This window comes from Temnothorax americanus, unplaced genomic scaffold (assembly GCF_048541705.1).
Source record: "Temnothorax americanus isolate GAGA-0224 unplaced genomic scaffold, ASM4854170v1 Scaffold115, whole genome shotgun sequence".
In the NCBI taxonomy this organism is placed as follows: domain Eukaryota; kingdom Metazoa; phylum Arthropoda; class Insecta; order Hymenoptera; family Formicidae; genus Temnothorax; species Temnothorax americanus.
The window spans coordinates 323,856-348,933 of record NW_027509248.1 but is presented as its reverse complement, the minus strand read 5'-3'; the positions used below and the strand labels follow the sequence as shown (position 1 = coordinate 348,933).

General features: G+C 35.2%; 2 protein-coding genes and 1 long non-coding RNA gene across 14 annotated transcripts; 2 read left to right on the top strand and 1 right to left on the bottom strand.

The window, feature by feature from the left end:
• Positions 1 to 146: 146 nt before the first annotated feature.
• Positions 147 to 1,027, top strand: LOC143908779 (uncharacterized). Its single transcript, XR_013260248.1, has 2 exons — positions 147 to 407; positions 698 to 1,027. It is a non-coding gene; the product is annotated as an uncharacterized LOC143908779 (long non-coding RNA).
• LOC143908776 (THO complex subunit 2-like) lies at positions 1,025 to 19,047 on the bottom strand. 8 transcript variants are annotated; one of them, XM_077426569.1, is made up of 7 exons: positions 18,907 to 18,960; positions 18,744 to 18,825; positions 2,573 to 2,753; positions 2,455 to 2,479; positions 2,105 to 2,371; positions 1,923 to 1,988; positions 1,025 to 1,581 (listed from the first exon to the last, which is right to left on the bottom strand). In XM_077426569.1, exons 5-7 carry the CDS (start codon positions 2,209 to 2,211, stop codon positions 1,221 to 1,223), a joined length of 534 nt encoding a protein of 177 aa, XP_077282695.1. In that variant the 5' UTR covers positions 2,212 to 2,371; positions 2,455 to 2,479; positions 2,573 to 2,753; positions 18,744 to 18,825; positions 18,907 to 18,960; the 3' UTR covers positions 1,025 to 1,220. The 8 variants fall into 8 exon arrangements, 5 of the variants coding, with proteins under 5 accessions (XP_077282695.1, XP_077282697.1, XP_077282692.1 ...); XM_077426571.1 differs by having other exon boundaries at positions 2,186 to 2,371; XR_013260246.1 differs by lacking the exon at positions 2,105 to 2,371 and having other exon boundaries at positions 18,907 to 19,047.
• LOC143908775 (uncharacterized) lies at positions 4,666 to 25,072 on the top strand. 5 transcript variants are annotated; one of them, XM_077426564.1, is made up of 7 exons: positions 19,089 to 20,918; positions 20,995 to 21,321; positions 22,912 to 23,440; positions 23,601 to 23,906; positions 23,998 to 24,211; positions 24,292 to 24,564; positions 24,657 to 25,072. In XM_077426564.1, the coding sequence occupies exons 4-7, from the start codon at positions 23,767 to 23,769 to the stop codon at positions 24,852 to 24,854; spliced, it is 825 nt and encodes a 274-aa protein (XP_077282690.1). In that variant the 5' UTR covers positions 19,089 to 20,918; positions 20,995 to 21,321; positions 22,912 to 23,440; positions 23,601 to 23,766; the 3' UTR covers positions 24,855 to 25,072. The 5 variants fall into 5 exon arrangements, with proteins under 5 accessions (XP_077282691.1, XP_077282690.1, XP_077282689.1 ...); XM_077426565.1 differs by lacking the exons at positions 19,089 to 20,918; positions 20,995 to 21,321 and adding an exon at positions 4,666 to 4,955; XM_077426563.1 differs by having other exon boundaries at positions 19,089 to 21,321; positions 22,912 to 23,426; positions 23,502 to 23,906.
• Positions 25,073 to 25,078: the final 6 nt, after the last annotated feature.

Sequence of the window (25,078 nt, the reverse complement as noted above, 5' to 3'; positions counted from 1 at the left end):
ATTCATAGTTGATAAGAATATTCAATCTGTGATTGGTCAATTTCTTACAACTCATGTCTACGACTTCTATGTAGAATAACCTTTATACGATATGAAAAACCTGCGCAACGACGCTTATCAAACCGATAGTTGTCGGTAAAGGCCATTGCACGTAACAAATTTTTAGTCATAATCGTAAGGCAGTAAGAAAATAGAACAATCACACTCGATTATTCTTTGAGCTCAAGGAGAATAATCGACTGTGATTGGTCTATTTTCTTACAGCCTTTAGGGCCAAAGCACATGACATGGCGTAGCGATCTACGACAATCGTAGTCGTGGACGTAAGTAACGCACAAGCTTTGGCGTAGTGCGTTATATCGTATGGCGAGTGATGGCGAGGTACGAGCAAGCTGCCAAAACCAAAGGTGAGTAATATCCTGATAATTTCTAAATAAATTAAAAGTAATTGTCAAATTTAATTGTTAAAAGTAAAATTTTTACTAATTAGGCTGTAACAACTTAATTATGCTGTAATGATCTATTTTTGTGCTTATATGTTAAATGACGAACAATGGTAATTTTAGGTTAACAGCAATTTTTTTTATATAAGAATGCTTTAAAGAACGCTTTTTTTTCGCTTGCTCCTTGCTAATTTATGAATTTTTTTTAGATTATTGTTTAAATAAAATTGTACATGGTAAATGGTAATTTTTAGGTTAGCGGCATTTACGGATCAACGCCCGATGTACTGACGATACTCGACGTCGCGCTGCTACCCTTACCAGAATCGTTATTGCCTATACGCGCGCTGGAAGAAGGATACACCATTGCAGCACGCCGCATTGCTGCGGAAACGTGCGGATGCTCAAAAGAGAAAGAGAGGGAGACGAAAAGGCGAAAAGGAAGAGAAAGAAGGAAAATTACGCTCGGCGAAGCGCATTAAACATTTTTTGCCCTTTCATAATATGTAGTTTAATAATAATCTAGGTTTAATATTATATTATCTCATTTGCTTAAAAAAATAAAGGCAATAGATAGCATGTGATTTTTTTATATCAAAATAATTTATTTGTATAATCTACAAATTCTCATATGTCATATTGTATGTTTTAAAGGCACATAATATCTAATTTGCATATAAATGTCTTGGAATTTAAATATACCCAATTTCCTAAAAAAAATTACCTTAACTATACGTTTTATCAATACATAGTAATGGTTCGTGCGAAATTATCAAGTTACATTTGCGCAGGTATCCTTCGCACAACTAATGCTCGAATGGCTTTAAATATTCTGAGTATAATACGTTTCCTGCGCGAATGTCTGTTCAATCCCAAATGATTACACAAATACACGAAAGCTATCACTATAATAACTATTAATATTACGTATTTCCATTGGTATACAATTATTTGTTCATCTCCCTGATTTTCTTTCGTATCATAAGCCAAAATGTCTGTGTCGAGATTTTGCAACGTAGGGATACTAGCTCCACCAACTCGTCTCTTAAGCCACAAAGTGTCTGTATCCTGTACTACTGAATTTGCCGCGCTCATGGTATCTCCTATAAAGAGCAGCTTCTGAAGCTTGTAAAGTTCTCTGTAAAAAAAGAAGAGATGAAAAAAGGAATATATATATTCAAGTAGTTTACAAAACCTAGAAACGATTAATAATAATGAAACAAAGGTATAATCTGCTTGAACACTTTACACGAGAGCCATCAGCCGTTTTTAGCTGACTTCTGATTATTCAATCCTTCATCATAATTATAAGACAATTGGGGATGCAATTTTAAAACGTCAGACTAGATATCTTGATAATTTTCTTCTAGCATGCATTTACTTTTCCAAAATCAAGATAGGAACAAGAAAAGAATTGGACAGGTTTACGAAATGTTTGGAATTGGATTGGTATTTATATATGCATGTAAAATTACTTACATTGGCACAGATTCATTAACTGGTACAGGCACGGCATATACAGGGATGATACATAATGGAAGAGATCTGAAACAAACAATATTACCATCTTAAATATTACCATGTCTTTGGAATCGGCGGTTTGCGCTGCAAGTTGCTTCAACTTGCTGATTTCCCTTTGATAACTTTCCCCTGGCACGTACAAATCGTACATCGATAGAGACCAAAACGTGAATAAGAACTGCGGCGATATTTCCTCCCAAACTTTTAGAGGGTGTAATGACCTGACAGACTGAGCGACAGATGCCATAACAGCTTGCGCGAAGCCAGAGATTGCAGCCACAAAGATATACTCGTGCCATCATGTTTAAATCTATCCCTGTCAGCATCCGCTAATGCCTCTACAAGACAATATCCTAACACATCGTACGAGATATTTGTCAAGTATTTCAAGGAGTCAAAGACAGGTCCTGGCATCCAATACGATGACCATGTTACAATTTTCCTTTGCGAAGATGATTATAATGGCAGAAGGCACACATTCTATACGTACTTATCAGGTTGTCATACAACTGGATCTATATGAGACAATAATCGAATAATACACCCGGTGAGGTGTGCGTAAGCTTGCCTATTGACCAGCCAACTAGCTTGATCGTTTCCTTGCTTACGTGCTTCATAATCGACTTGATTATCTTTTGAGCATCCGCACGTTTCCGCAGCAATGCGGCGTGCTGCAATGGTGTATCGTTCTTCCAGCGCGCGTATAGGCAATAACGATTCTGGTAAGGGTAGCAGCGCGACGTCGAGTATCGTCAGTACATCGGGCGTTGATCCGTAAATGCCGCTAACCTAAAAATTACCATTTACCATGTACAATTTTATTTAAACAATAATCTAAAAAAAATTCATAAATTATAATTTATATATATATATTTATATATTATATAATTTATATATTATATATAAATTTATATATTATTTATATATTATATATATTATATATATTATATAATTTATATATTATATAATTATAATTTATGATTCTAATATTATGTTAATAATATATCGTGCAGGTAGAAATGGTTAGGATTCCCATTAGTACAGCAGTTTGATGAAATTAAATTGTTTATATTATAAGATTTTTATTATTTTTATATCTCGCGAATGGTTGGGAATTCGATAGAGTTGTATAGGAAGTATGTTGCAGGAATTTCAATAAAGTATAAAATAGCATTGAAAAATTTTATTGTTAATATATGTATTTGTTAATAACAAATTATTTGTTAAACAATTTGGTACTTTTTAATTTGCATATTGATGTTGTTAAATTTTCCTTAGTTACGCGGTTTTGATTCTATAATAAAATTATTTCTTTTATATGACGCTTTATTTTACTGTTATAAATGTTTTGTAAATAAACAATTGTGGAAATAAGTGTTGTTATTATTTTTACAGGGTTACTAATGCGGAATATATATATACATGCGAAATTTATACATATCGGAATGGGTTTTATTATGAGGTATCGGGACACAACTAGAGGTATGTAGTTAATAATATATTTTTATTTGTTTATATAAGAAAATTGCAAAAATAAATGATTGTGTAGTAAATGTTTTTCTGTCAAATGATTCTAATGATTATTCCCTATAAACGTCTACATTAGTTTTATCTTCAACTAACTATCCGTTTTCTATTTTATTTTAATTTATAACAGGTTTATATGGCTATCCTTGTCTTACTCTGGGTGAATTTGTATTAAACTATCCTCGTCTCTCTACAGGTGCATGAAATGAATATTCAATCTTTAATTTCATTTATTAATTTAATTATTTCAGATAGAAAATCGGGGTTAACGCTATTAGTGTTCAGGAACATGGCGAATTCCATTTTTATCATAATAATTAAATGTCAAAATTTTCGTTCAAAAATGAAATTTGTTAATCTTAAAATGTATAAAAGACTAAGATATTATTATAAAAGTGATTTGGTCTTTCTATGTTTAAATGGTAAAAAGTTAAAAATGGCGGACGTGAAACTTTAATAATTCATAACTCGGAAACAGTAAGAGATGGAGAGATGGGGTTTCTTTCGTTGTATTCAGATAATTAAGGGCTTTATTTTAGGTTGTTTAAAATTTCTGTATTTTATGGATTTCCGTAATTTTTAATTATATCTCGAAATTAAGAAGAGATATGATGTAAGGGTTTTTGTGAGGTTACTTGACATGCTCTGCTGAGTGTCTGCAGTGATTTTATTCATCATCTTTAATAATATTTTTATGATAAATTTTATTGTTAATTAGTTTATTTTGAGAGATCCAACAATGATTTATAACCAAAAGTTGTTTGACTCTTTGTGATAATTTCAGTAGTTACACTAGCTAAGTTTGTTAATAATATAATTAATTGTTTATAACAATCATGTTTGAGAAATGCTAGTAAGATAATTATTATTTTAGCGTGATAATATTCTTTGGGCACAAAAGGTTATGTTCTTATAAATAATCTGTTTTTAATTTATTTATTTATATTTTATTTTAATTATTTGAGTTTATTCTTATGGAACATGTATTTATTCGTGTGTTAAATTGAATTTATATTGCATAAAGGATCTCATAAAGCTTGTAATATTCATTTACGATCAAATTTAGTGATTCTGGGGAGTTTTAACAAGCAATTGTCCAAAAGTTTATAGTGTAATTCATGAAAATGGGGCTTAAGCTTGAAAGGAGGCCTTAAGGTGGCCATCTTCTCTAGCTTGTGCCAGTTACTTTAAGAACGCGTGCTCGCATCAGCTGAGTGATTGTTATGACAGTTAAGTTAAGGTGTGATTATTTATTCCTATATTGTTTTCAGGTGCTGTGCAATATGAATGGAAATCGTAAAATTTATGCGGCTGGAATATAGCGGTTATTATACCATGAGACGTGACACTTGTTGATCTGACTCTTGACCGGCATTGATTATTTTCGGCAATGTCCACGGAACATCTTTTACTTTTCGAAAACGTTTTTTCGAAATAGGAATCGTTTGTGCTTGCGGTAGAAATGTTCGTATTAGTCGATTATATTCGCTAATAGCTCTTTCACTTACTTTTACAGCTGAAGGATCAAAGTTAATTAAATGCAATCCATCCAAAGACGGTAGTCGGGATAACGCAACATATGTCTGAGCACAACTAAATATAGAATTACCTATATCGATAACAGCGTTTTGCAAGGTTAATCCTTGACTTTTATGAATGGTTATGCCATAACTGAGAGTTATGGGAAATTGTTTTCTGATAACATATGCTTTCTCCATTACTTTAAACTTGACACTTACTCTTTCAATACAATACTCCAAACCAGACGGTAAAAGAAGTTTAATTTTTTCTACACAATCGGTAGATATATCCCGCACAACAGAAATAACTGTAGCAGATGTACCATTTACCAGGCCCAAAGTGACATCAATATTGCGTCTTATCATAACTTTCGCTCCAATTTTAATTGTAATTTGTTTCAAAAGCCCAGCTGTATTAGTATCATCGTCTTCATTATCCGTCAATCGCTTTTGTACCTTTCGTTTAATATAATTATTACAGTCAAGCGTATCTTGAGCAATTAATAATATTTCTTTCGAAGCAATAAGACTTAGCATTGCAGTGTTAAGAACATCGCACAAATAACGAGTAGGCAGTAAACTGTTTGTATTAGGTTAGGCGGCAAATTATCAAGATAATTACACAATTCGTATAATCTTTCATCGAAAGACTGACCTTTCAATGATATTCTTCTTTTCTCGAGAATCTCAGAATCAGAAGTTGTCAATAAACTAACACGAACTCTCGAGAGTAATTCACGATAAGCTGTATTTTCTTGTTGACGCATATTGATCATCAATTCATCATATTGAAATTTTTGCCACAACTATTCCTCAGAAGTAGTCCCCACATTGCCAATATATTTATTAAATTCTGCTTTTGATAGTGGAACAAAGATAAAATTTTCACGTACAGGAGGTAATTGAAGCAGATCTCCAAATAAAAGAACATGCTTTCCACCAAAGAAATCGTCATCCATGGTATCAAATATTTGACATAGTCGTAAATGTATATACATGAAAGTTAAATTAGATATCATTGACACTTCATCAATTATAATAAGACTAACATCTTTAAGATCTGCCCGTAAAACTTTCAAAACGTGATCAGATAGTGTATACTTAGGAGACTGATCACCATGTTCAACAGGTAACTGCCATTGCCTGTGATTTGTTAAAGCATTGATATTAAACGCCGATATACCGGTAGGTGCTGTTACAGCAGTATCCTTGTGGAGATTTTGTTTTATCCAACATTTAATTGTTTTAATTAAAAAACTTTTACCAGTACCTCCTTCTCTGCTAACGTATAATAGTAATTGTTTAAATTGTTCGTTATCCGGCGATATCTTTACGGCGTTGATGACTCTGTCAAATATTCTTCTTTGATCTGCGTTCAGATTTGAAATCATATCAGATACATCGATTTCCTGATTTAATTTGTCACCAAGATCCTTAAAATCTTGCATCGCTTCACCAGCCTCAATATTTTGAACACCTATTGGATTATCGGGATCATCTTGAGACTCATGCTGTTTTTCCAAATTATCTAAATATTGTTCAACTAATTGCTTCGCAGTTTCAAATGCTTTTTGCACTTCCTCTAATTTTTCATGATATTGCAATGCTTCCGTATAATATAACTTTTCCTTGTAAAATGCTTCTGTATATGTATCACATCCGTCTTTAAGATCTTCTATTTTCCACCACGGTTTAAACATGAGCAGTAATGAAAAGAAATAATTTTCCGGCTGCGTATTGACATTATATTTATAGTAATTAATAAGACATCCACGCTGTCGCCGTTTTAGATAATAACCATTCTCCATCGTGTAGTATTCAATATTTTTACCTCGTGGTTTATTTTTCAAAATATCATACCACTGTACAAACTCATATAACAACATAGATTCCAATTCTTTCGGTCTCCGTGTGGATAATGTTCATCTATTATAGATGGACAAAATATATTTGTAGAATCTCCGTCAAGAGCTTCAATTTCCTTATAAGTTTTAACTTTTCTACGTCGTATCTGATTAACATCTAACCATTTTATAGTCGTTTTTGAATCAGTCCCCCATAAAGGAATACCACACATTCCATCACAGGCTTCAAGAGATCCACATTCTCTATTACTCGTGGCTCGCAAAGTAAAATTTCAAAGTTCTTGACGCAATGATTTCTTTGTCTTATTTTTACTATCAAGGACAGCATCAGATATTTCACATTTTCCTGGTTTATTTACGTACTTAGTAATATACCAAGTAAGCAACGTAGATGTTTCACTTACGTATTGTATATCGACATTTCCTTCTAATACCGTAAGAAGAACAGGATGATAATTATTTATATTGATCTCATCATGTTTTCGAGGAACATGATAAAGCCTACTTCTATGTTTCAATCGTTTCCTACCTGTTATCGAACTTATGACATCTTTCAAAATCAACGTTTCCGTGACAGGACGAGGAAACCCGAAACGACACACACGAATCGTTTTGCGTCCTACTTTTTTAAAACGAAGACAATAATCGTTATGTTTGTGTCGTTGATGCGTATTGACTCGCCTGTATAGCAATGGTGAAATATTTGGATCTGGCATTTCACAAGTTATGTGTTGCAAAATAAATTGAGAAACTTTTTCAACAGAAGATTTCCCGATAATTGGCGCACCTTCAATCCAAATTAATAAATGAAAATGTTGTATACCTCTACCTTGGTATTCTCGTCGCCAGAAATAATGCGCCACTTTTCCGATCGGATTATCTTTGGAACAAATAAAATCAAGGAACGCTTGAATTTGTTATCAAGAAACCTTGACGTTGACACGGGATCCTTAGCAACGAGTACACTAATGGGCGTCGAATCGTCAGGCCATCCATTTACTTCACGAAGATATGCAGCTAAGTCAGGCATCAGCCATTCAGCAGGACTTCATGTTACGAACCATGTCGCAGGTCCGTATTCTTGCGTCATACATCTTAAATTACTCCTCGGTATACGCCAGTATTGTTCCGTATTTCTTATAGTGGCGTAGTAATATTGTACTATTGTACTATTATATATATATAGTAATATTGTACTCAAGTCAGATTCTAATACATCTGTATGTAGTGCTTCTAAATATTCTGAAGCCGTATAACGCTTAGTTGTACATAGTTTGCTATAAATACCACGATTTATTTGACGAAAAGTGTACAGATTATACAGAAAAAATACGAATTGTATATTTAATCTGAATTGTGGATGTTTGGACATCAAACAACATTTATCAAATTCATGGTCGTGAAGTTTAACCCGTCTAGCTTGGTGTCGTCCATCAATACCAAAAGGAAATAAATCTGGAAAACACAATAGATCTAAAGATCTCTCACGATTGTCCAAGGACAAATCGGCTATTTTTAACATTTGATATAAGGCGGTATCAGTTTTACATAATTTTTTTTCATATAAATGATAAATAGTATATTGCTCGTAATCGTAATAATTATTACTTTCGTCAAGAACCTGAGTTAACATTGCCTTACGCTCATTATTTAAAGTAGCGTCTACGTTGTTTTCTTGCGTTAGACTTTTTGGGCTCGATTCGCGTTCGTCATCCAAATTAGATTCAGTAGCATTTTCTGTCTCCTGTGCTTCAAAATCTGGATCGATTAATAATGACGTTTGTAAAGAAAACTCCTTACAAGTATTTGGCAATACAATATGAGAATATAAAGAATTGTGTTCTTTTAACCACACTAAGGCGTCAAAAACATTGTTAACGTCTACCATATCTTCCCAAATCATTTTTTATTTTGTCGGAATACCTCTAACACGTACAAAGTACAGTTCGTGATTGATATTAATTGGATCAGTATCAGGACATATTTTGTTCAATGTTTCTTGTAAAGGTAACGGTGAATAAAACGTTCTACCTTTTACTTTTTGTACCATCTGTCTGTGAGGCAATTTCTTGTTACTAACAGGTTTCATTGTAACGACAGTTTGAAAAGCTTTAGCTCTTTGTATGAGAATTTTTCCAAACTGGTTAAGACATGATGTTACTTCAGGTGGATCATGTACAATACGATTATTTAAAACGCAATACGCAGGCATTAATCCGTCACGGAATTTTTTTTCACAGTAATTACATATGTATTGCGGAGTAATATTATGTTTTTCTAAATGCGCCATTAAATCTCTCCAAATTGGAATATCTATTCGTGCTTTAAGCTTATTAAATTCAGAGACATTTCTTCTATATAAAAGTCTCTCACATGATGCACAAACATATCGAGGTGTGTCCATGGAGCGTTTAGTAAAAGCCTTAAATGCGTTTTTAAAGCGAGACATGATTTCATCTTCACTCAAAGTAGTACGATTCTGCTGATGTTTGTACATATGTGCTTTTTGTTGTGCCGAAATTATAATTTTGTTTAACGTGTCTAAATCAACAGAAGTTAAAGCCTTTTCCAGATTTAACATTTTGTCGTATAACTTGTCATTTGATAAATTAAACGTTTAATATATCTCACCATTGGAAAATGAGGTAATAATAATAAAACAGGAAGAAATAGAGCTTTGCAAAAAGTTGCATCAATGTAACAGGCATGTGTGTGACCCTTTCTATCAGAATTCTTTATTGTACATGTATGAATATCTGTTAACAATTGTGGTATATTCTTTAAAGTGCAGGCAAATATCGTTTTGAGGAATTTTTCATAACGATCGATTAGAATCTTCATCAACGGATCATCATAAATTTTACACAAAACATTGCATAACCATGATTTTTTTACTCGTGCTTGTTGCAAAGGTAATACATTCGTAGTTTTACCTTTCTCGTTAATTACCAACAGTTGTGATGAAGCAATGTTATAATATGTGTCGATAAAATAATTTTCCGATGAAGCTGTATGTCCCGATGTGCCACATAATACACGTATTTTATCGTCATTTATAGAGCATTCAGCGGCAAGAGTCAAGCACACGTCTGATTTCTTTTTAAGTGAAGCTAATATTTTAGAGATCTTGCTGACAAAACTATCTCGAATACGCATACACCAACGTAAGATTCTTTCGACTTCTAATCGTCTTTCAGTAGGATTTTTAGTATTAAGTTTGTTTTCGATGTCTTTAATTGCCACAGGAATAAGAAATTGTATGTAATTTTGTGACCAAAACTTTAAATATTTTCTAGTAATATTTTTGGCAATATCGTAATTTTCTTTGCAGGTACGTATTTAGAATTCTTTCTTTTGTAATATCGCTTATTATAAAGCCATTTACGATCAGAATATTTTCTTTGTCTAGCTCGTTCTTGCTGAGAATGTAGAAGATAATATTTTCTTCGTCTATCTCGTTTTTGCTGAGAATTTAGAAGATATTTTCTTTGTCTATCTCGTTTTTGCTGAGAATGTAGAAGATAATATTTTCTTTGTCTATCTTGTTTTTGCTGAGAATGTATAAGATAATATTTTCTTTGTCTATCTCGTTCTTGCTGAGAATGTATAAGATAAAGTTTTCGTTTATTAAGGCGATTATTTGCTAAGTTGTCTTTATACTGACGTCGTTTTTTAGCACGATTGTCTTTTAAATTCTGATATCGACGCCGTTTTTTAGCACAATTATTTTCTGACGAGTCTTGTTCCTCTCGACAACGTTTCTTAGCGCGATTAATTTTAGTATTATTAACACAATTGTTTTCTGAATTCTGATATCGACGCCGTTTTTTAGCACGATCATTTTCTGAAAAGTCCTGTTCCTCTCGACAACGTTTCTCAGCGCAATTATTTCCAGTATCACTAATGTTTTCACAGGAATCTTTCTGAGATAAATGTTTATTTATACGTAGAGCAGTCGCTTTAGCTTTTCTATCTCTTATTACTGCTAATGGAAGCACTGTCTGAGCATCACTTTGTGGATCTTGAGGAAAATGTTCAATTGTATTCGATTCGAAAATTTTCAACAAATGTTACTCTGTGATCATATCTAACTTCGTCAGGTTTAATATTAAACAATAATGAAATCGCAAAAGCTATAGCAAAAACTCCGCAATTATTACAGTTTGGTTGATATTGTACAGTAGGAAATTCGACAGGATTATTCTCAAAGTCGTACGTTGGAAATAATTCTCTCAAGAATATCTCGTGATGTTCGTGCAATTCTTGTTTATTTTGTGAATCATAGATATATATTTTTGTTGTATCGTAATAACTACATACCCAATGTCCATTTCTATCTCTAAGTTTTGGATCTCCACAATTGAACGGAACTGACAAACTATGCAATATTTGTATATGTTTTCTATCTTCTGGTATACGTTGAATAAATTGAGGCAATTGAATTCGCCATGTTCTGACAGGTTCATAATCTGAACAACTTCGCAAAAATGTATGAAAATGATCCATATGAGCGTTTGTAATCCATTTGCCTCGAATAATTATATTTTTTCTTTACGTTTTAAAATTACTTTCTTTTTTAAATTCTGTTTGGATCGCTTTATAATAGCGCGATTATTTAAATCCTGCTGCTCTGCACGAGATTCTGTAGCATAATTACTTTCAGAATGTGTCTTTGCACTTTTAGCAATTGCTTCAGTTTCTGTCGCTTTTATTATCGCTAATAGAAGTACTCTTTGAGAAATAGCACATTGTGAATCTTGAGCACGATTATTTGGTAAATTCTGTTTGCATCGTTGCTGCTTTGTAGCGCGATTTTCTAAATCCTGTTTTTCTGCCCGACATTCTTTAGCGCAATTACTTTTAAAATGTCTTTTTATACGTTGAGCAGTCGCTTTAGCCTCTCTATCTCTTATCACTGCTAATGGAAGTACCTTTTGAGGATTAGCATTTTGCAAATCCTGAGGAAAATGTTTCATAACATTATTTTCCAAAATTTGTACCAAATGTGAACGCATAAACTTATATTCATACTTTACTTTGCCAGGTTTAATATTGAATAACAATGAAGTAGCAAAAACTATAGCAAAAACACCACAATCGCTACAGTTCGGTTGACGTTGCACATTAGGAAATTTGACGGGATGTTTTTTAAAGTCATGTGCTGGAAATAATTTTTCCAAGAATTGCTCATGATTTTTACACAATGTTTTATTATGTGAGAAATCATATACAAATATATTTTTTGTATCATAATAACAACACACCCAATGCGACGAGCTACACAATATTTGAATGTGTTTTTTTATCTTGTGATACAGGTTGAATCATATCAGGCAATTGTATTCCGACAGGTCTATAATCTGAACAACTTTGTAAAAGTCTATGGAAATGATCCATATGTATGTCCGTCAGCCGTTGACCCTGGACAATTATATTTCTGTCTGTAGGCATTAAAATAATGTATTTTTTGTGTGTACAGACATGTTACTTGTTGAAAATAAGATATTTTTTTATGACTGCTAATGCAGCTGTTTTACAAATATAGCCGTATAAACAGCCAAAATTTAGCGCTAATAGCAGTCAATGTTTGCCAGCGCTTGTGGCAGCCGTTATACAGCGCCAAAGAGCAGCCGGATTATATATATATATAGGTCCGAAAGCATGTTCCGGGACTTTTATTTTTGATATCGGTATATTCCGGGACATTTGGCAGTTTCCAGGACTGTCCTGGAAAAAATTGATGTCCTACGGCAATTTTCGGGACAGTTTTTTGAATCTGATTACATATATATGCGTTATATTCCAGGACTGTACATTTCAAAAAACGTAAACAGTCCCGGAACATACCTCTGGACCTACATATATATATTTTTTTTTTCCAGAAGACCTGCAAAAGAAAATATATATTTACGTAATACAACTTAATTTAATAGCCCAATATTTATAATCAAATCTTATTTCAAGACTATCTTAAGTAATGTCTTAAAATGCTTTGTGATTGACTTGAAATATCTTAAGATTGTACTTAAGACGATCATAAAAATGAGATCCGACTACGAATACCAAGCATAAAATGAATAAAGAATGGGAGCACTAGCATTAGCATGACAGAAGTAACATATATTAAAGGAATTAGTTGCTGGGTCGGCTAAATAACTCTAAAATTATGTACTTTTAAAATCTTCAAATTTGTTTTAAATACTTTTAACGGTGAGGATAGAAAATCTGAAACTTTATATTTTAACAAATTATCCCGAGTGTACAAGTAGTAATTAATTCTACTAATAAAACTTTATATTTTTGCAGTACAAATTATTCCCGCAAGTACAAACGCAAGTACAAATAGTGATTGATTCTGCTCGTAAAAAACTCAGGTAGTACATACTTTAACAAAAAGTATGGTCAATATATTAACGGTTCACTGCTTTAAATATAGCAGTTATTTTGAGTACTAATAGACATAAATAATTGACACTTTCCACGCAAAGCGAGGTGCCACATGGGTATATGGCGTGTTTTACAAGCTTCTTTATTGTATATCGCCACAAATATTCACACAGATCGACCAATTTATCTTATTAAATACCACCTCTACTTAAATAAGCTCGTAAAGCACGCCACGAACCCATGTAACAACGTCTCGCGTCTGTGACTGGGCTATAGTACTCTAAATAACTGCTATATTTTTTAAACTTTTTTGTTTATAACTTTTTAATAAACAATGACTGCCAGCTAAAACCTTTTGAAGGTTACTCAGAAGGATGACCTTGACAACATATGTCAAGGTCAAGGTCATCGGTAAGGTTTGACTTAATATTTACCTATAATAGCTTTAATAGTCTTTTTTTAAACATTTAAATTTATATTGCACTAATTATTGCACAAAATAAAATATTTTATCCATGCACATATATCCACTTATTTACTTAAATTAATTTTGTCCTACCGGTCTTAATCTATTTGTCATCGGACAAATCTGAGCTTAGAAAACTTCCAACAGTTGCAAAATAAACGTTGTTTGGGCTGTTGATTTAAGATTTGAATTCTATTATGATGGCGCTGCCGCGCAAAGGATATAGCGTAAAGGGAACTAGCCCCCCTAGTAATAACTGATGTCGCCACATGTTCTCCAGAGGCGCTCGCTTCGTATCCACTAGCCCCAGTAGTACCACGCATGGTAGAAATACAAGGGTATGCTCATACCGTGTCAGACCACTGCGCATTCCCACCACTTTTGTTTAAGCTTACGTCATATTCGTGTAGCATCGGAATGAATCGGATGTACTCGGTGATTCGCAATGGCTGCGTTCGCTCGGTTCGCTGTTTATGTCGAGTAATTCGTTTGTGATTATTACAGTGTACGCAATGACGTGTAATGTGAAAGGGTGTGGGAACTATCTGGCAAAGACCAGAAAGATCGAAGGAAATAAAATAAAATATTTTTCCTTCCCAAAAGATCCAGCACTGTGTAATAAGTGGCGTCAAGCATGCGGAAAAGAAAATATTTCACCAAAAAATGGTATGTACTTTTGTATAGTAATAGTTGCTTTCCATTTACACTCAAGTGATCTGAGTCACTCAGATATGTGAGTATTTTTATACTCAGGTAAGATATGTCATTTTGTATTTACTTGCTTATTTTGGTGACAAAGCTATCGCATAATAATAATACCGGTCCATAGCCTCACTTTTAATGTGAGTTTATTAGATTCATTAAAGCACATGGTCTCTGTTGAGGACGATTAGTTTTCGCGCTTCTCGAACTTTCGCGATCGGAATGCTGACACGAGGTCGGCACGAGGCGGGCCGGGATAGACCAAACCACCCCTCTCTTATCACCTGTGCTCCTGCTCCGAATTCTGTCGCAGATATCAGCTACCGGCGTGCGAGTGTGTATCGTCTTCAGAATAAATGCGACTTTCATACATAACGGTCTGATTTCTCTGTGCTACCCTATCTCTCGCAACCGTGCGTTCCCAGATTATCGCAACAGTCTCGATTGTGGATAAAAACTCAGCTGAATCTCACTTGCCATCATGCAAAAGGAACGTGCATTTAACTGAGTTATGACGTCACAAGTGAGAATTATCTGAGTTTTGATGTAAATGGAAAGCAACTAATATTGTACCACAGATTTCTCTTGTTTATTATTATAAGCATATATTTAAGAATCTTAAACCTTGTTTGCTTCAGCTAGGATATGTTCGAAGCATTTTGCTGATGAAGCTTTTACGAAGCCCTTACAAGAACATCTACTAGGTTATTCACCTACACGAACTAGGAAGATACATCCTGATGCTATCCCGACGTTGCATCTCCATGCAGTACCTCCACTAACATCAAACGAAAATGTGTTAGCTGAAACAATGCCTTTGCCTGTATCAAATGAAGTTTCGATGGATGTTGAACAGACACCAGCATCGTCCAGTACAGAAGAACAGACACCAGCATCGTCCAGTACAGAAGAACAGACAGCAGCATCGTCCAGTACAGAAGAACAGACACCAGCATCGTCCAGTACAGAAGAACAGACAGCAGCATCGTCCAGTACAGAAGAACAGACACCAGCATCGTCCAGTACAGAAGCTATCATGTTACAAATGTAAGTTATAAATTACTGTTCCCATCAAGCACAAAGTATACCCAGCAAATAAGAACCGTATATGTGTCAGTAATATAACATCGATATGTAATGTCAGCTCAACCATATTTACACAGTTACATAACAAACCACATAAATGTGCTGACATTACATATCGTTCTTATATTACTAATACATAAATATATATAGTTCTGGTTTGCTGGGTGTAGTTTTAAAAGTAGCACTATATAGTTTTATGCTTTCAGACGTCGTCTAGAAGCCCAGGTAGCCGCACTGAAAATACCGAGAGAGGCATTACTATGCCTCATTAGGACTAGGACATATATTAGGCTGCGCGAAATGAACCGAGCGATTGCAATCGCAAATCACAGGCAAAAAAAAAGAAAGATGTCAAAATTTACTAATAAAAAACCTGTATATTAAATATTTGCATTTATTGTTATTTGATCTTTTATCTGCATCTTTCCTCTGCATATATAGTTCTTTATGTCGTACGCCACAATATATTTTTGTTTTGCGTCTCAGCTGACAATTCTTTTCCAATCGTTTTCCGACCAGTTTTGATTAAAACTAATAATTCGCAGAATTTTAATAATAAATGACTGGAAATTAAAATCTCGTTTTATGTGAAATTTTTCCGTACGTCGCAATGATTTTTATTCAATGCACACAATTCTTTTTTTCTTAATAATAATAATATTTTCTGTAATATCATATATTTAGACAAACCCACATAAAATAATTATAAAATTCGTCAAATAACAATAACGTTTCTAACATCTACAACGAGAAACAAATTCGGGAAACGATGAGCGTTTATCCGTATGTCACGTGCGTTTTTTATATTTATATATTTTCGTTTATATATATTTATTTATTTATAAAACAGAATTTTCTCTCACATAAATGATCAACATTATTTTGTATTCACATATTGTCCGCTCAAAATGCTTTTATAAATGACTATTATAGATTCGCTGCTTAAATGTGCCGCTCAGTGTGACGTAAGCTTGAACAAGTCGCTGATTGGCTGGGTTCGGAAATATGCGCAATAGCATACCCTTGTATTTTTACCATGGTACCACGTTGCCATGCGGTGTCGTCAGTACATTGTCTCAGTCGTCGTCAGTCTGTCTCAGTAGATTGTCTCGGTCTGTCGAGAGTACATTATCTAAGTTTGTAAAGATCATATCGTAGAGCCAAAGTCTATTTGTACGAGCAATAAAAATTTTGTAAAACACGAAGCAAAGTCATTTTTTAGCGAAGCTGTATCCAAAGACGAGAAAATACGTGCCGTGCACCCGGCTCAACGAGAGCTGCGTAACAAACGTTCTGCTGAACGTGGCTATTAAAAAAACGTTTATATGTTTGTTTTATTTTGAAGAACTTCCTGAACTGGTGCACATCAATAAGAGAGATCGGGGCTCATTGGCAGTTTAACAATTTCGGTATTTAATTTTTTAAACAATTAATTATCATAATTAAATAGTACTAATTAAATTAATAAAAACGTAATAGAATTACAAAACGCGTAGCAGATGTACTTCTTGATAAAGATTGTATATCTTTTAAAGTTATTTTGTAATAATTGAATAACAAAATGCTGTTGCAGAAAATTGTTAACTATTTTAGATGTAGTTTTCTTCGACATAAAAATATTAAGGAGGTTGGTTAGTCAAATCAATTTGATAAGAATTAGTTCAAATTTATGGAAAATATTCATCTATGGAAATCTGTCGTCCATGCCAAAGTTGAAGATAATTGTCTGCATGGTTGTCGAGTAATTAATTAACCTGTGACGTAACTCTCGAAAGCATATTAAATTATCGGAAAAGAAACGTTTCTTTGAACGTTTTTCGATTGGACATTTTTACTCATGAGAAATGTTTCTAGAAATCGGTTATAAAATGTTTTGGAAAAATGCTTGTAAAACATTTTTGAAACGTGTATGTGCTACCTGGGAAAAGTATTTTATTCTAGAACTCAGTAAATTTATGATTTGCATACTTAAAAATTATGGGGAAGCAATGTGCAAGTCTACTTGCCCACTTAAAAACTATGAGAAATCAATGTGCAGGTTTCTACTTGCACACTTAAGGTGTCAATTCATAAGACATTGAAAATGAGCGTCATCAATAAGGTGAATGTAGTGGTATCGCTTTAACGCTAGCATCCAAGAAATAAAATTGAATTTGTTTAATGTTCAGCGTCGTCGCTGAATCATCGTTAATCGTCCCAGTATAATCAAACATAGACTTCGAAATAAGTAAAATATTAACCCTAATCCATCCAACCATGCCCTTTCGTGTCCCACGCGATTTCTAAGCGATCGTTTGTTTTAAAAAACAAACGAGCGTGGGATTATCTCCTCTACGCCTAAAAAAAGTTGTTGTAGTAGGGAGCATCAGACAAAAATTTCAGAGCCGTAGCTCATTTACTCTCGAAACGGCGAACAATCAAAATCTCGGTGGGACACGAAAGTGTTTTGTGAAAGGTAAGTGAGATTTTTTTTCGATAAAAATGTATTTTTGTGTATAATTTGAGCATATTTAAAAAATATTTCTGTCAAAAAAAATTTGACATTCCACAGAGGACTATTATGGCTCAGAGGCAGATTGAAAAGGTGGGGAGAAGCTACGAAAAAAATTAATTTTTTTACCTAAAAAATATCTGTCACACTTCAAATTAGTTTTCTTATTCAGAAATTTTTTTTCTAGCATTTTTTAAGTCCTTAAAGTTCTTCTGTACCATTTAAAAATTACCAAATTTGCGGCGACAAAATTAAATATTCTTATTTAATCAATAATTATCTCATATTTTTTCTCATTCGCACTACTTTTAGCTTTAATTTGCGCTTTGAAGCATTAAATTTTGTAAATTTGCTCGTGAGTTATAATTTTTTAAATAAAACAAGTCGTAACGTGCGTCTTTCAACATATAATTGTTGTAAAAAAATATTTAAATAAATAATTTCCAAATCTTCTTTACATAGATTTTTAGTCGAAGGTATAAAAATACTATAATAATTTTTTGAGAATTTTTCAAAGCTGTTAACAGTACTGAAAAATGCGTGAGACACGAAAGTGCATGATTGGCGGAATGAAGTGACGGAAAAAAACGTTGGATGGATTAGAGTTAATTTTTTTCGAGTAATATCTTTAAGTAATAATATCTTATAGATACATATATTATTTCTGAAGATTTTTTCTTGCTGAAAATGAGCGTTGAGTGTCAACGTGAAAAGGCACCTTAAAAAAATTGTTACCTTGTTATGGGCCTCGTTATGGGTATAAGATAATAATAATCAGGAGCGGTGCTGACGCGACTCATCGTCCGCTGGATGTAATCTGTTAACAATTTACTCACTCACAGAAAAAGATATTGTCTCAGAGATATCGCAATATATCGACAATATAACCTTCACTCACAGATATGATGAGATTGTAAGCTATTTGCGAATAACTTATAAACCACGAATGAGGCAAAATGACCGCCAACGACGAAATACTATTAATAACAACAGAGCGAATTCTTCTCTGCTATTAATCCCACAATGTATTTGTCAACGTGGTGTACATACAAAGCGTAGGAACCGGTAACGCGTACGCGGAACGCAACAACCACGAGTAATGTAATCAACGACGACGTGATAGGCGACGTGATCGACAGCAACGTGATCGATGGTGACATGATCGGCGGCGACTGCCAAGGCGGCGACGTTATCGGCGTGTATAGATAGAGCCTTTAGGGCTGCATTCAAAAACTATATTCGAGTGCACACCGCATTGCTTTATCCTGTTACTAAAAATTGAACAAGGACAGGGACCGTATTCTCGAGTCTCCCTTATAAAAATGTGCCCTTGAGTGCTCAATGGCGGTCAGTGGGAATGTATGGTTGCCCTACAGTGGCAATGCCAATTATATGGAAAAGTTAATGGAAAATATTGAGTGGCAATAAGATGAATAAAAACGCAATGGCAAGATTCAAATGACAACTTTTTCCATACAGGCGTAATGGAAACTGCTAATGACTTATGAAGGTTAAAACTTGTGTATGGAACTTGCAATGCGAATTATATGGAAAAATAAATGGAAAATATTGAGTGGCAATAAGATAAATGGAAACGCAATGGCAAGATTCGAATGACAACCTTTTCCATATAGGCGTAATGGAAACTGCCAATGACTCATGAAGGATAAAATTTGTATGGAATTTTTCTACCTTCAGCCAATGTTGTTCAGTGTAAATTGTAATGGAAATTCGTCAATGGTAAATGTGGCGGTTTGCGCCACCGTGGTACATAGCATTATCATCACGCCCGCGCGGTAACTGTATTACCGGCAGTTCGCATCGACGCCGCTAGGCGTCGCATCGTTCATGCATCCTCTCAAATTCAAGGTTCGGCACGGACTGGTATATGTATAAGGCCCCTACGGGACCGAGGCAGATATTTTCAGGCTCTAGTCGCCTAAAGCAAGAGCTCCTATTAGATTGTCCGTTGAACCAAAAGCAATGGGAAATGAAGGCATTTATATTAAAGACAAAATAATACCATTTATTAAAATGCCATTGAATTCTTATTGTTCCAGGCGCAATGAAAATAAAGGCATTTTTGCCAAAGATAAAAATTTCCACACAAATCCCATTGGTATTGCCAGTGTTAATACCAATTGCAATACTAATGGCAATACCAATAGCAATACCAACGGCAAAACCAGTGGCAATACCAATAGCAACACCAATGGGATTTTGTGTGGAACTTTTTATCTTTGGCAAAAATGCCTTCATTTCCATTGCGTCTGAAACAATGGAAATTTAATGGCATTTTTTAATGGCAATGAAGGGCACATTTTTATAAGGGCTGCCCTAATGATTTTCGTGTGCGACTTTTTATTTAAAAAACATTGAATTTTGCATGCAAGTTTCATGAAAACGATTCGAGATTAAGGCTCCAGAACGACGCTGGTGTGTATTCGAATGACCTAGTTTACACCGATCTCTTGATACGCGGATCAAACCAATAATCAAACTAATTTACTAGTTATTTACTATTTAATACGCGTATCAAGTGATCAATATAAACTAGGCCAGAGTGAAGTTTCCAAATATAGTCTGAAAGGATCTCTACCCTATAAGGGTATTCCACGCTTTTAAACACTTTACCCGCTATCGTCGCCGATTTCATATGTTGCCGTATTGTCCTCGAGTTTTCCACTCAGATTTTTGGTATTTCCATTCAGACTTCGCTACGCTAACAGTGTTCCAGACTTTGTATAATAACAAACAGTGGCAAATACTGGCCGTATTGTCCTCTGAAAAGAGGCAAAAGCCAACGAAATAGAAGAAAAAGAAGAAGAAGAAGCCGTATTGTCCTCGGTTAGAGGCAGGAGCCAACGAAACCACCGTTTTATACTGAGAGAAATCGCGAAAGTACAAATGGTAAGTACTGTCTTTTCAACATATATTTCACATAATTTTACATAATTACAATGTTGCTATTTTTATTTTATTTTAGATGGATCTAGATGATAACGATTTCGCCGATTTTGGGCTAGAATTATCATTGGAAGAAAAATCAGCCACCGATATCGCTGCCGGTCCTGTCGCCGCCGGTTCCGTCGCCGACCGTCCCGTCGCCGCCGGACCTGTCGCCGCCGGTTCCGTCGTCGCCGCCGGACCTGTCGCCGCCAGACCTGTCGCCGCCGGTTCCGTCGCCGACCGTCTCGTCGTCGCCGACCGTCCCGTCGCCGCCCGTCCCGTCGTCGCCGGACCTGTCGCCGCTGATCCCGTCGTCGCCGATCGTGCCGCTGCTCGATTCGATGCCGAAGATGATAGACACAAGGTAATATTAATATTATATATATTTAACAAAAAGTAATGACATATTCATGATATATTCCGCCAATAATTTGATTGCGATTGCGAAAAATATTACCCCAGCTAGAGTTTGAACCTGGAACCTCCCGCTATCCGTGCAGGCGTCGTCTCAATTCGACCACTGAGGCATGTGGTAACATTTATCGCAATAACAAACAAACATACCATCTTAATCGAAATTAATAAATATTGGGTTGGCAAATAAGTTCGTTCGGTTTTTTAATCGGAGTAGGTTTACTATCTCTTTTCTACAGCGTTATCGCACAACGCGCCTGCGCAGCTGAAAAGCGACGTTCCACCTAACCTATTTGTAAACATACGCCGGTTAATACCAGAGTATTGTGCGTAATGCACGGTTGCAAATATGGAAGAAAAAAACGTCCATTTTCGCCATATTTTACTTTTTTATTTCAAAAAAGGCAAACGAGCTGCGGAAGCTCATAAAAAGATTTGTAATGTGTATGGGGACGATGCTTTAACAGAACGTGTGTGTCAAAAATGGTTTGCCAAATTCCGTTCTGGAGATTTTGATGTTAGTGACGCGTTCCGTTCTGGTCGTCCAGCAGAGATTGATTCAGCTGTAATAAAGAATACCGTCGACAAAAATCCATCGCAAACAGTACGAGAAATTGCTACGACACTTAATATATCCCACACAAGTGTAGAAAACCATTTGCGTCAGTTGGGATACGTTTCTCGTCTTAATGTTTGGGTGCCGCACGAATTGACCGAGGCCAACTTAACCGCTCGCATTTCCATCTGCGACGCGCTGCTGAAACGCCAAGAAAACGATCCATTTTTGAAGCAGTTGGTTACGGGAGATGAAAAGTGGATCGTCTACAATAACGTAGTACGTAAAAGATCATGGGGAAGCAGAAGTGAACCACCACAAACAACCTCGAAGGCAGGATCACACCCAAAGAAAATTATGCTCTCAGTGTGGTGGGATTATAAAGGTATCATTTATTATGAGCTCTTACCATCAGGCAAGACGATCGATTCAACTGTATATTGTTCCCAATTAACAAAATTGAATCAAGCAATACGTTCAAAACGTCCAGAATTGGCAAATCGAAAAGGAGTCGTCTTCCACCACGACAATGCCAGACCCCATACTTCATTAACTACTCGGAACAAATTATTAAGGCTTGGCTGGGATGTTTTACCTCACCCTCCTTATTCACCGGACCTGGCACCCTCTGATTATCATTTGTTCCGGTCGCTGCAAAATTCTCTGAACGAAAAAAACTTTGCTAATAATGAAGCTGTTAAAACGCAACTGGATCAGTTTTTTGCCGGTAAACCTCAGACGTTTTTTGAAGGTGGGATTATGAAATTGGTAAAAAGATGGCAAGAAGTCATAGAAAAGAATGGTCAATACATTATTGATTAGTTATACATTTTGTATATTAAATAAATTGTATTTTATACCAGTCAAAAAAACCGAACGAACTTATTTGCCAACCCAATATCTTCTTGTTATATATAAAAAATTTAATTCATATTATATGTATTTAATTCATAAAATTTCTTATACAATTTTATTATTTTACAGTTCGAAGACCAAGAGGCAGAGCCGCGGGGATACGACGGCAAAAAGAAAAGTTCATGGCCTTCTTATATAAATTGTCATCATCCAATTACCATTGAGGTAGACGAGGCAGAGGCAGAGGCAGACGTTGAGAGCAACAGGATTTAATCTTTGTCTCTATAGAATCTCTTATGGCTGCGGTCCAGTAAGCGCTACCAAATGCTCCAAACGCCACGCTCCAAGTGCTATGAAAAGAGCGGTCCACGAACGCTTCGAGTGCTACAATCGCTATACAAGTGGACCAGGCTGTAGCACTTGTAGCAGTGGTAGCATGTGATTAGCACAATAACGTGAATCAGAATGGAACGTAATATACCGATAATACCTATTGTAATAGCTAGGGTGTGTTCAGATTTTCAACCCGACGACTGGGGTTGAGTTGTCTAGAGTTTCGACTCTAACCCAAACGATTTACTCTGAGTAAGGCTGTGGCTCTGAACGGTCCGAGTCGCTTTTTGGGTTAAATAAAGCGGCGGGAGGTATACAAATAAATGTAAGAGTTTGGTATAAAATAGTTAGAATAGTTTTCTTATTATATCTACTTGACATTTTAGTCGTCACATTCTGCCGCTTACATAAGTTATGGATGGCCGAACAAATGCCATTCTTACGGTTATTTATGCGAGCAAACAACTGTTCACATTATTGTTCAGTGCAACGCTGGAAAGTGATGACGAGGAGGACGAGTTAGCCGAGGCATTTTTATTGGAAGCCCATTTAAGGCTACGTGGCCCGTCGAGGAAAGCTGTGAGAATTGAAGGTTATGTGGAAAGCACAGTCCCAAGATTTAATACAAAACAGTTCCGTGAAAATTATTGAATGCTGCCTAGCACATTTGCACTGCTAGAAAATCGTCTTGGACCTATTTTGGCAGGAGATACTGGTAATAAACCTTGCATCCCTGTTCGTACGCAATTGCTTGCTTTGCTGTGGCTGATAGCAACACCAGATTCTTTCAGGTAATGTATTTATATAAAATTAAATGCATGAATTTAGTAATCTAACAACTTATATTCAATATAAATGCTGATTGTGCTGTTCTTATACCAGGTCTGTGGGTCTGAAGCATGATCTCGCAAAGTCATCTGTGAATGCCAGCATCCAGCGCGTTGTTGCAGGTCTCAACGACATGGCAAAGAATATCATTAAGTGGCCAACAGGAGATCATCTTGATTCTGTGAAACAAAAGTTCCAGCGTCTTTCCAATATGCCCGATGTAATTGGTGCGATTGATGGCTGTAATATAAGCATTGAAGCTCCTAAGGTTTATCTTTTATCTTATTACATGTATTATCATACTTTCTGTATTGTTCATATGGTATATTTTTCTGTTTTGTGCCTTAGGAACACTCACTGCATTATAAGACAAGGAAAAGAGATTATGCTGTAGTTCTTCAGGCAGTGTGTGATTCAGAACTGAGGTTTACTGACTGTTTTGCTGGTTACCCTGGTTCAGTGGGTGATCGACGTATTTTCCGGAACTCTGACTTGTTTCTGGATGCAGAGCGTAATGTGAATGCTCTCTTCCCAAATGGTGAATACATCATAGCTGACAAGGCATACCCTGTATTGTCATGGTGCATTCTTCCCTACATTGACAATGGTCGCCTAACACGAGTAAGTTTCATCGAGAATTTATCTTGAGTCTGTTAAACAGAACTGTCTGTACCTATCAGTACTTTTGAACTATTGTGAATTTTTTTTTTCAGGCACACAAGCGTTTCAATACAGTACTGTCGCAGTCAAGACAAGTCGTTGAACGTTCTTTTGCACTGCTGAAGGGAAGATTTCGACGACTGAAGCATTTAGATATGAAAAGGGTGGACTTAATTCCAAGTTTTATTCTTGCTTGTTGTGTGCTGCACAACATTTGTCTGGATGGGCTAGAAGAGGACCAGGTAGAATAAAATAATGTTGATGATTTTATTGGGGAAGGTCTTGAAATTGTAAAGCAACAAGAACGAGAGAATGATGATGATGATAACAACATACGCTTTCAAGAGGGTGAAGCTAAGAGAGCCCACCTTGTGGCCCTTCTCGTAAGAGATAATTGACAGATCGACTGTTTACCTATAAATACAGTTGTAATAAGGATTGTAATAAATAATATACAAATGAACATAAATTTCTT

Excerpts from the sequence above, each read along its gene's own strand:
- LOC143908776 (XM_077426566.1), bottom strand. The coding sequence starts at position 2,211 with ATGGCATCTGTCGCTCAGTCTGTCAGGTCATTACACCCTCTAAAAGTT. Across the intron at positions 1,989-2,104 it reads TCTCTATCGATGTACGATTT|ATCTCTTCCATTATGTATCA; the intron begins GTACGTGCCAGG and ends TGTTTGTTTCAG. Across the intron at positions 1,582-1,922 it reads GTTAATGAATCTGTGCCAAT|AGAACTTTACAAGCTTCAGA; the intron begins GTAAGTAATTTT and ends CTTTTTTTACAG.
- LOC143908775 (XM_077426565.1), top strand. The coding sequence starts at position 23,767 with ATGCTGCCTAGCACATTTGCACTGCTAGAAAATCGTCTTGGACCTATT. Across the intron at positions 23,907-23,997 it reads GCAACACCAGATTCTTTCAG|GTCTGTGGGTCTGAAGCATG; the intron begins GTAATGTATTTA and ends TTCTTATACCAG. Across the intron at positions 24,565-24,656 it reads ACAATGGTCGCCTAACACGA|GCACACAAGCGTTTCAATAC; the intron begins GTAAGTTTCATC and ends TTTTTTTTTCAG.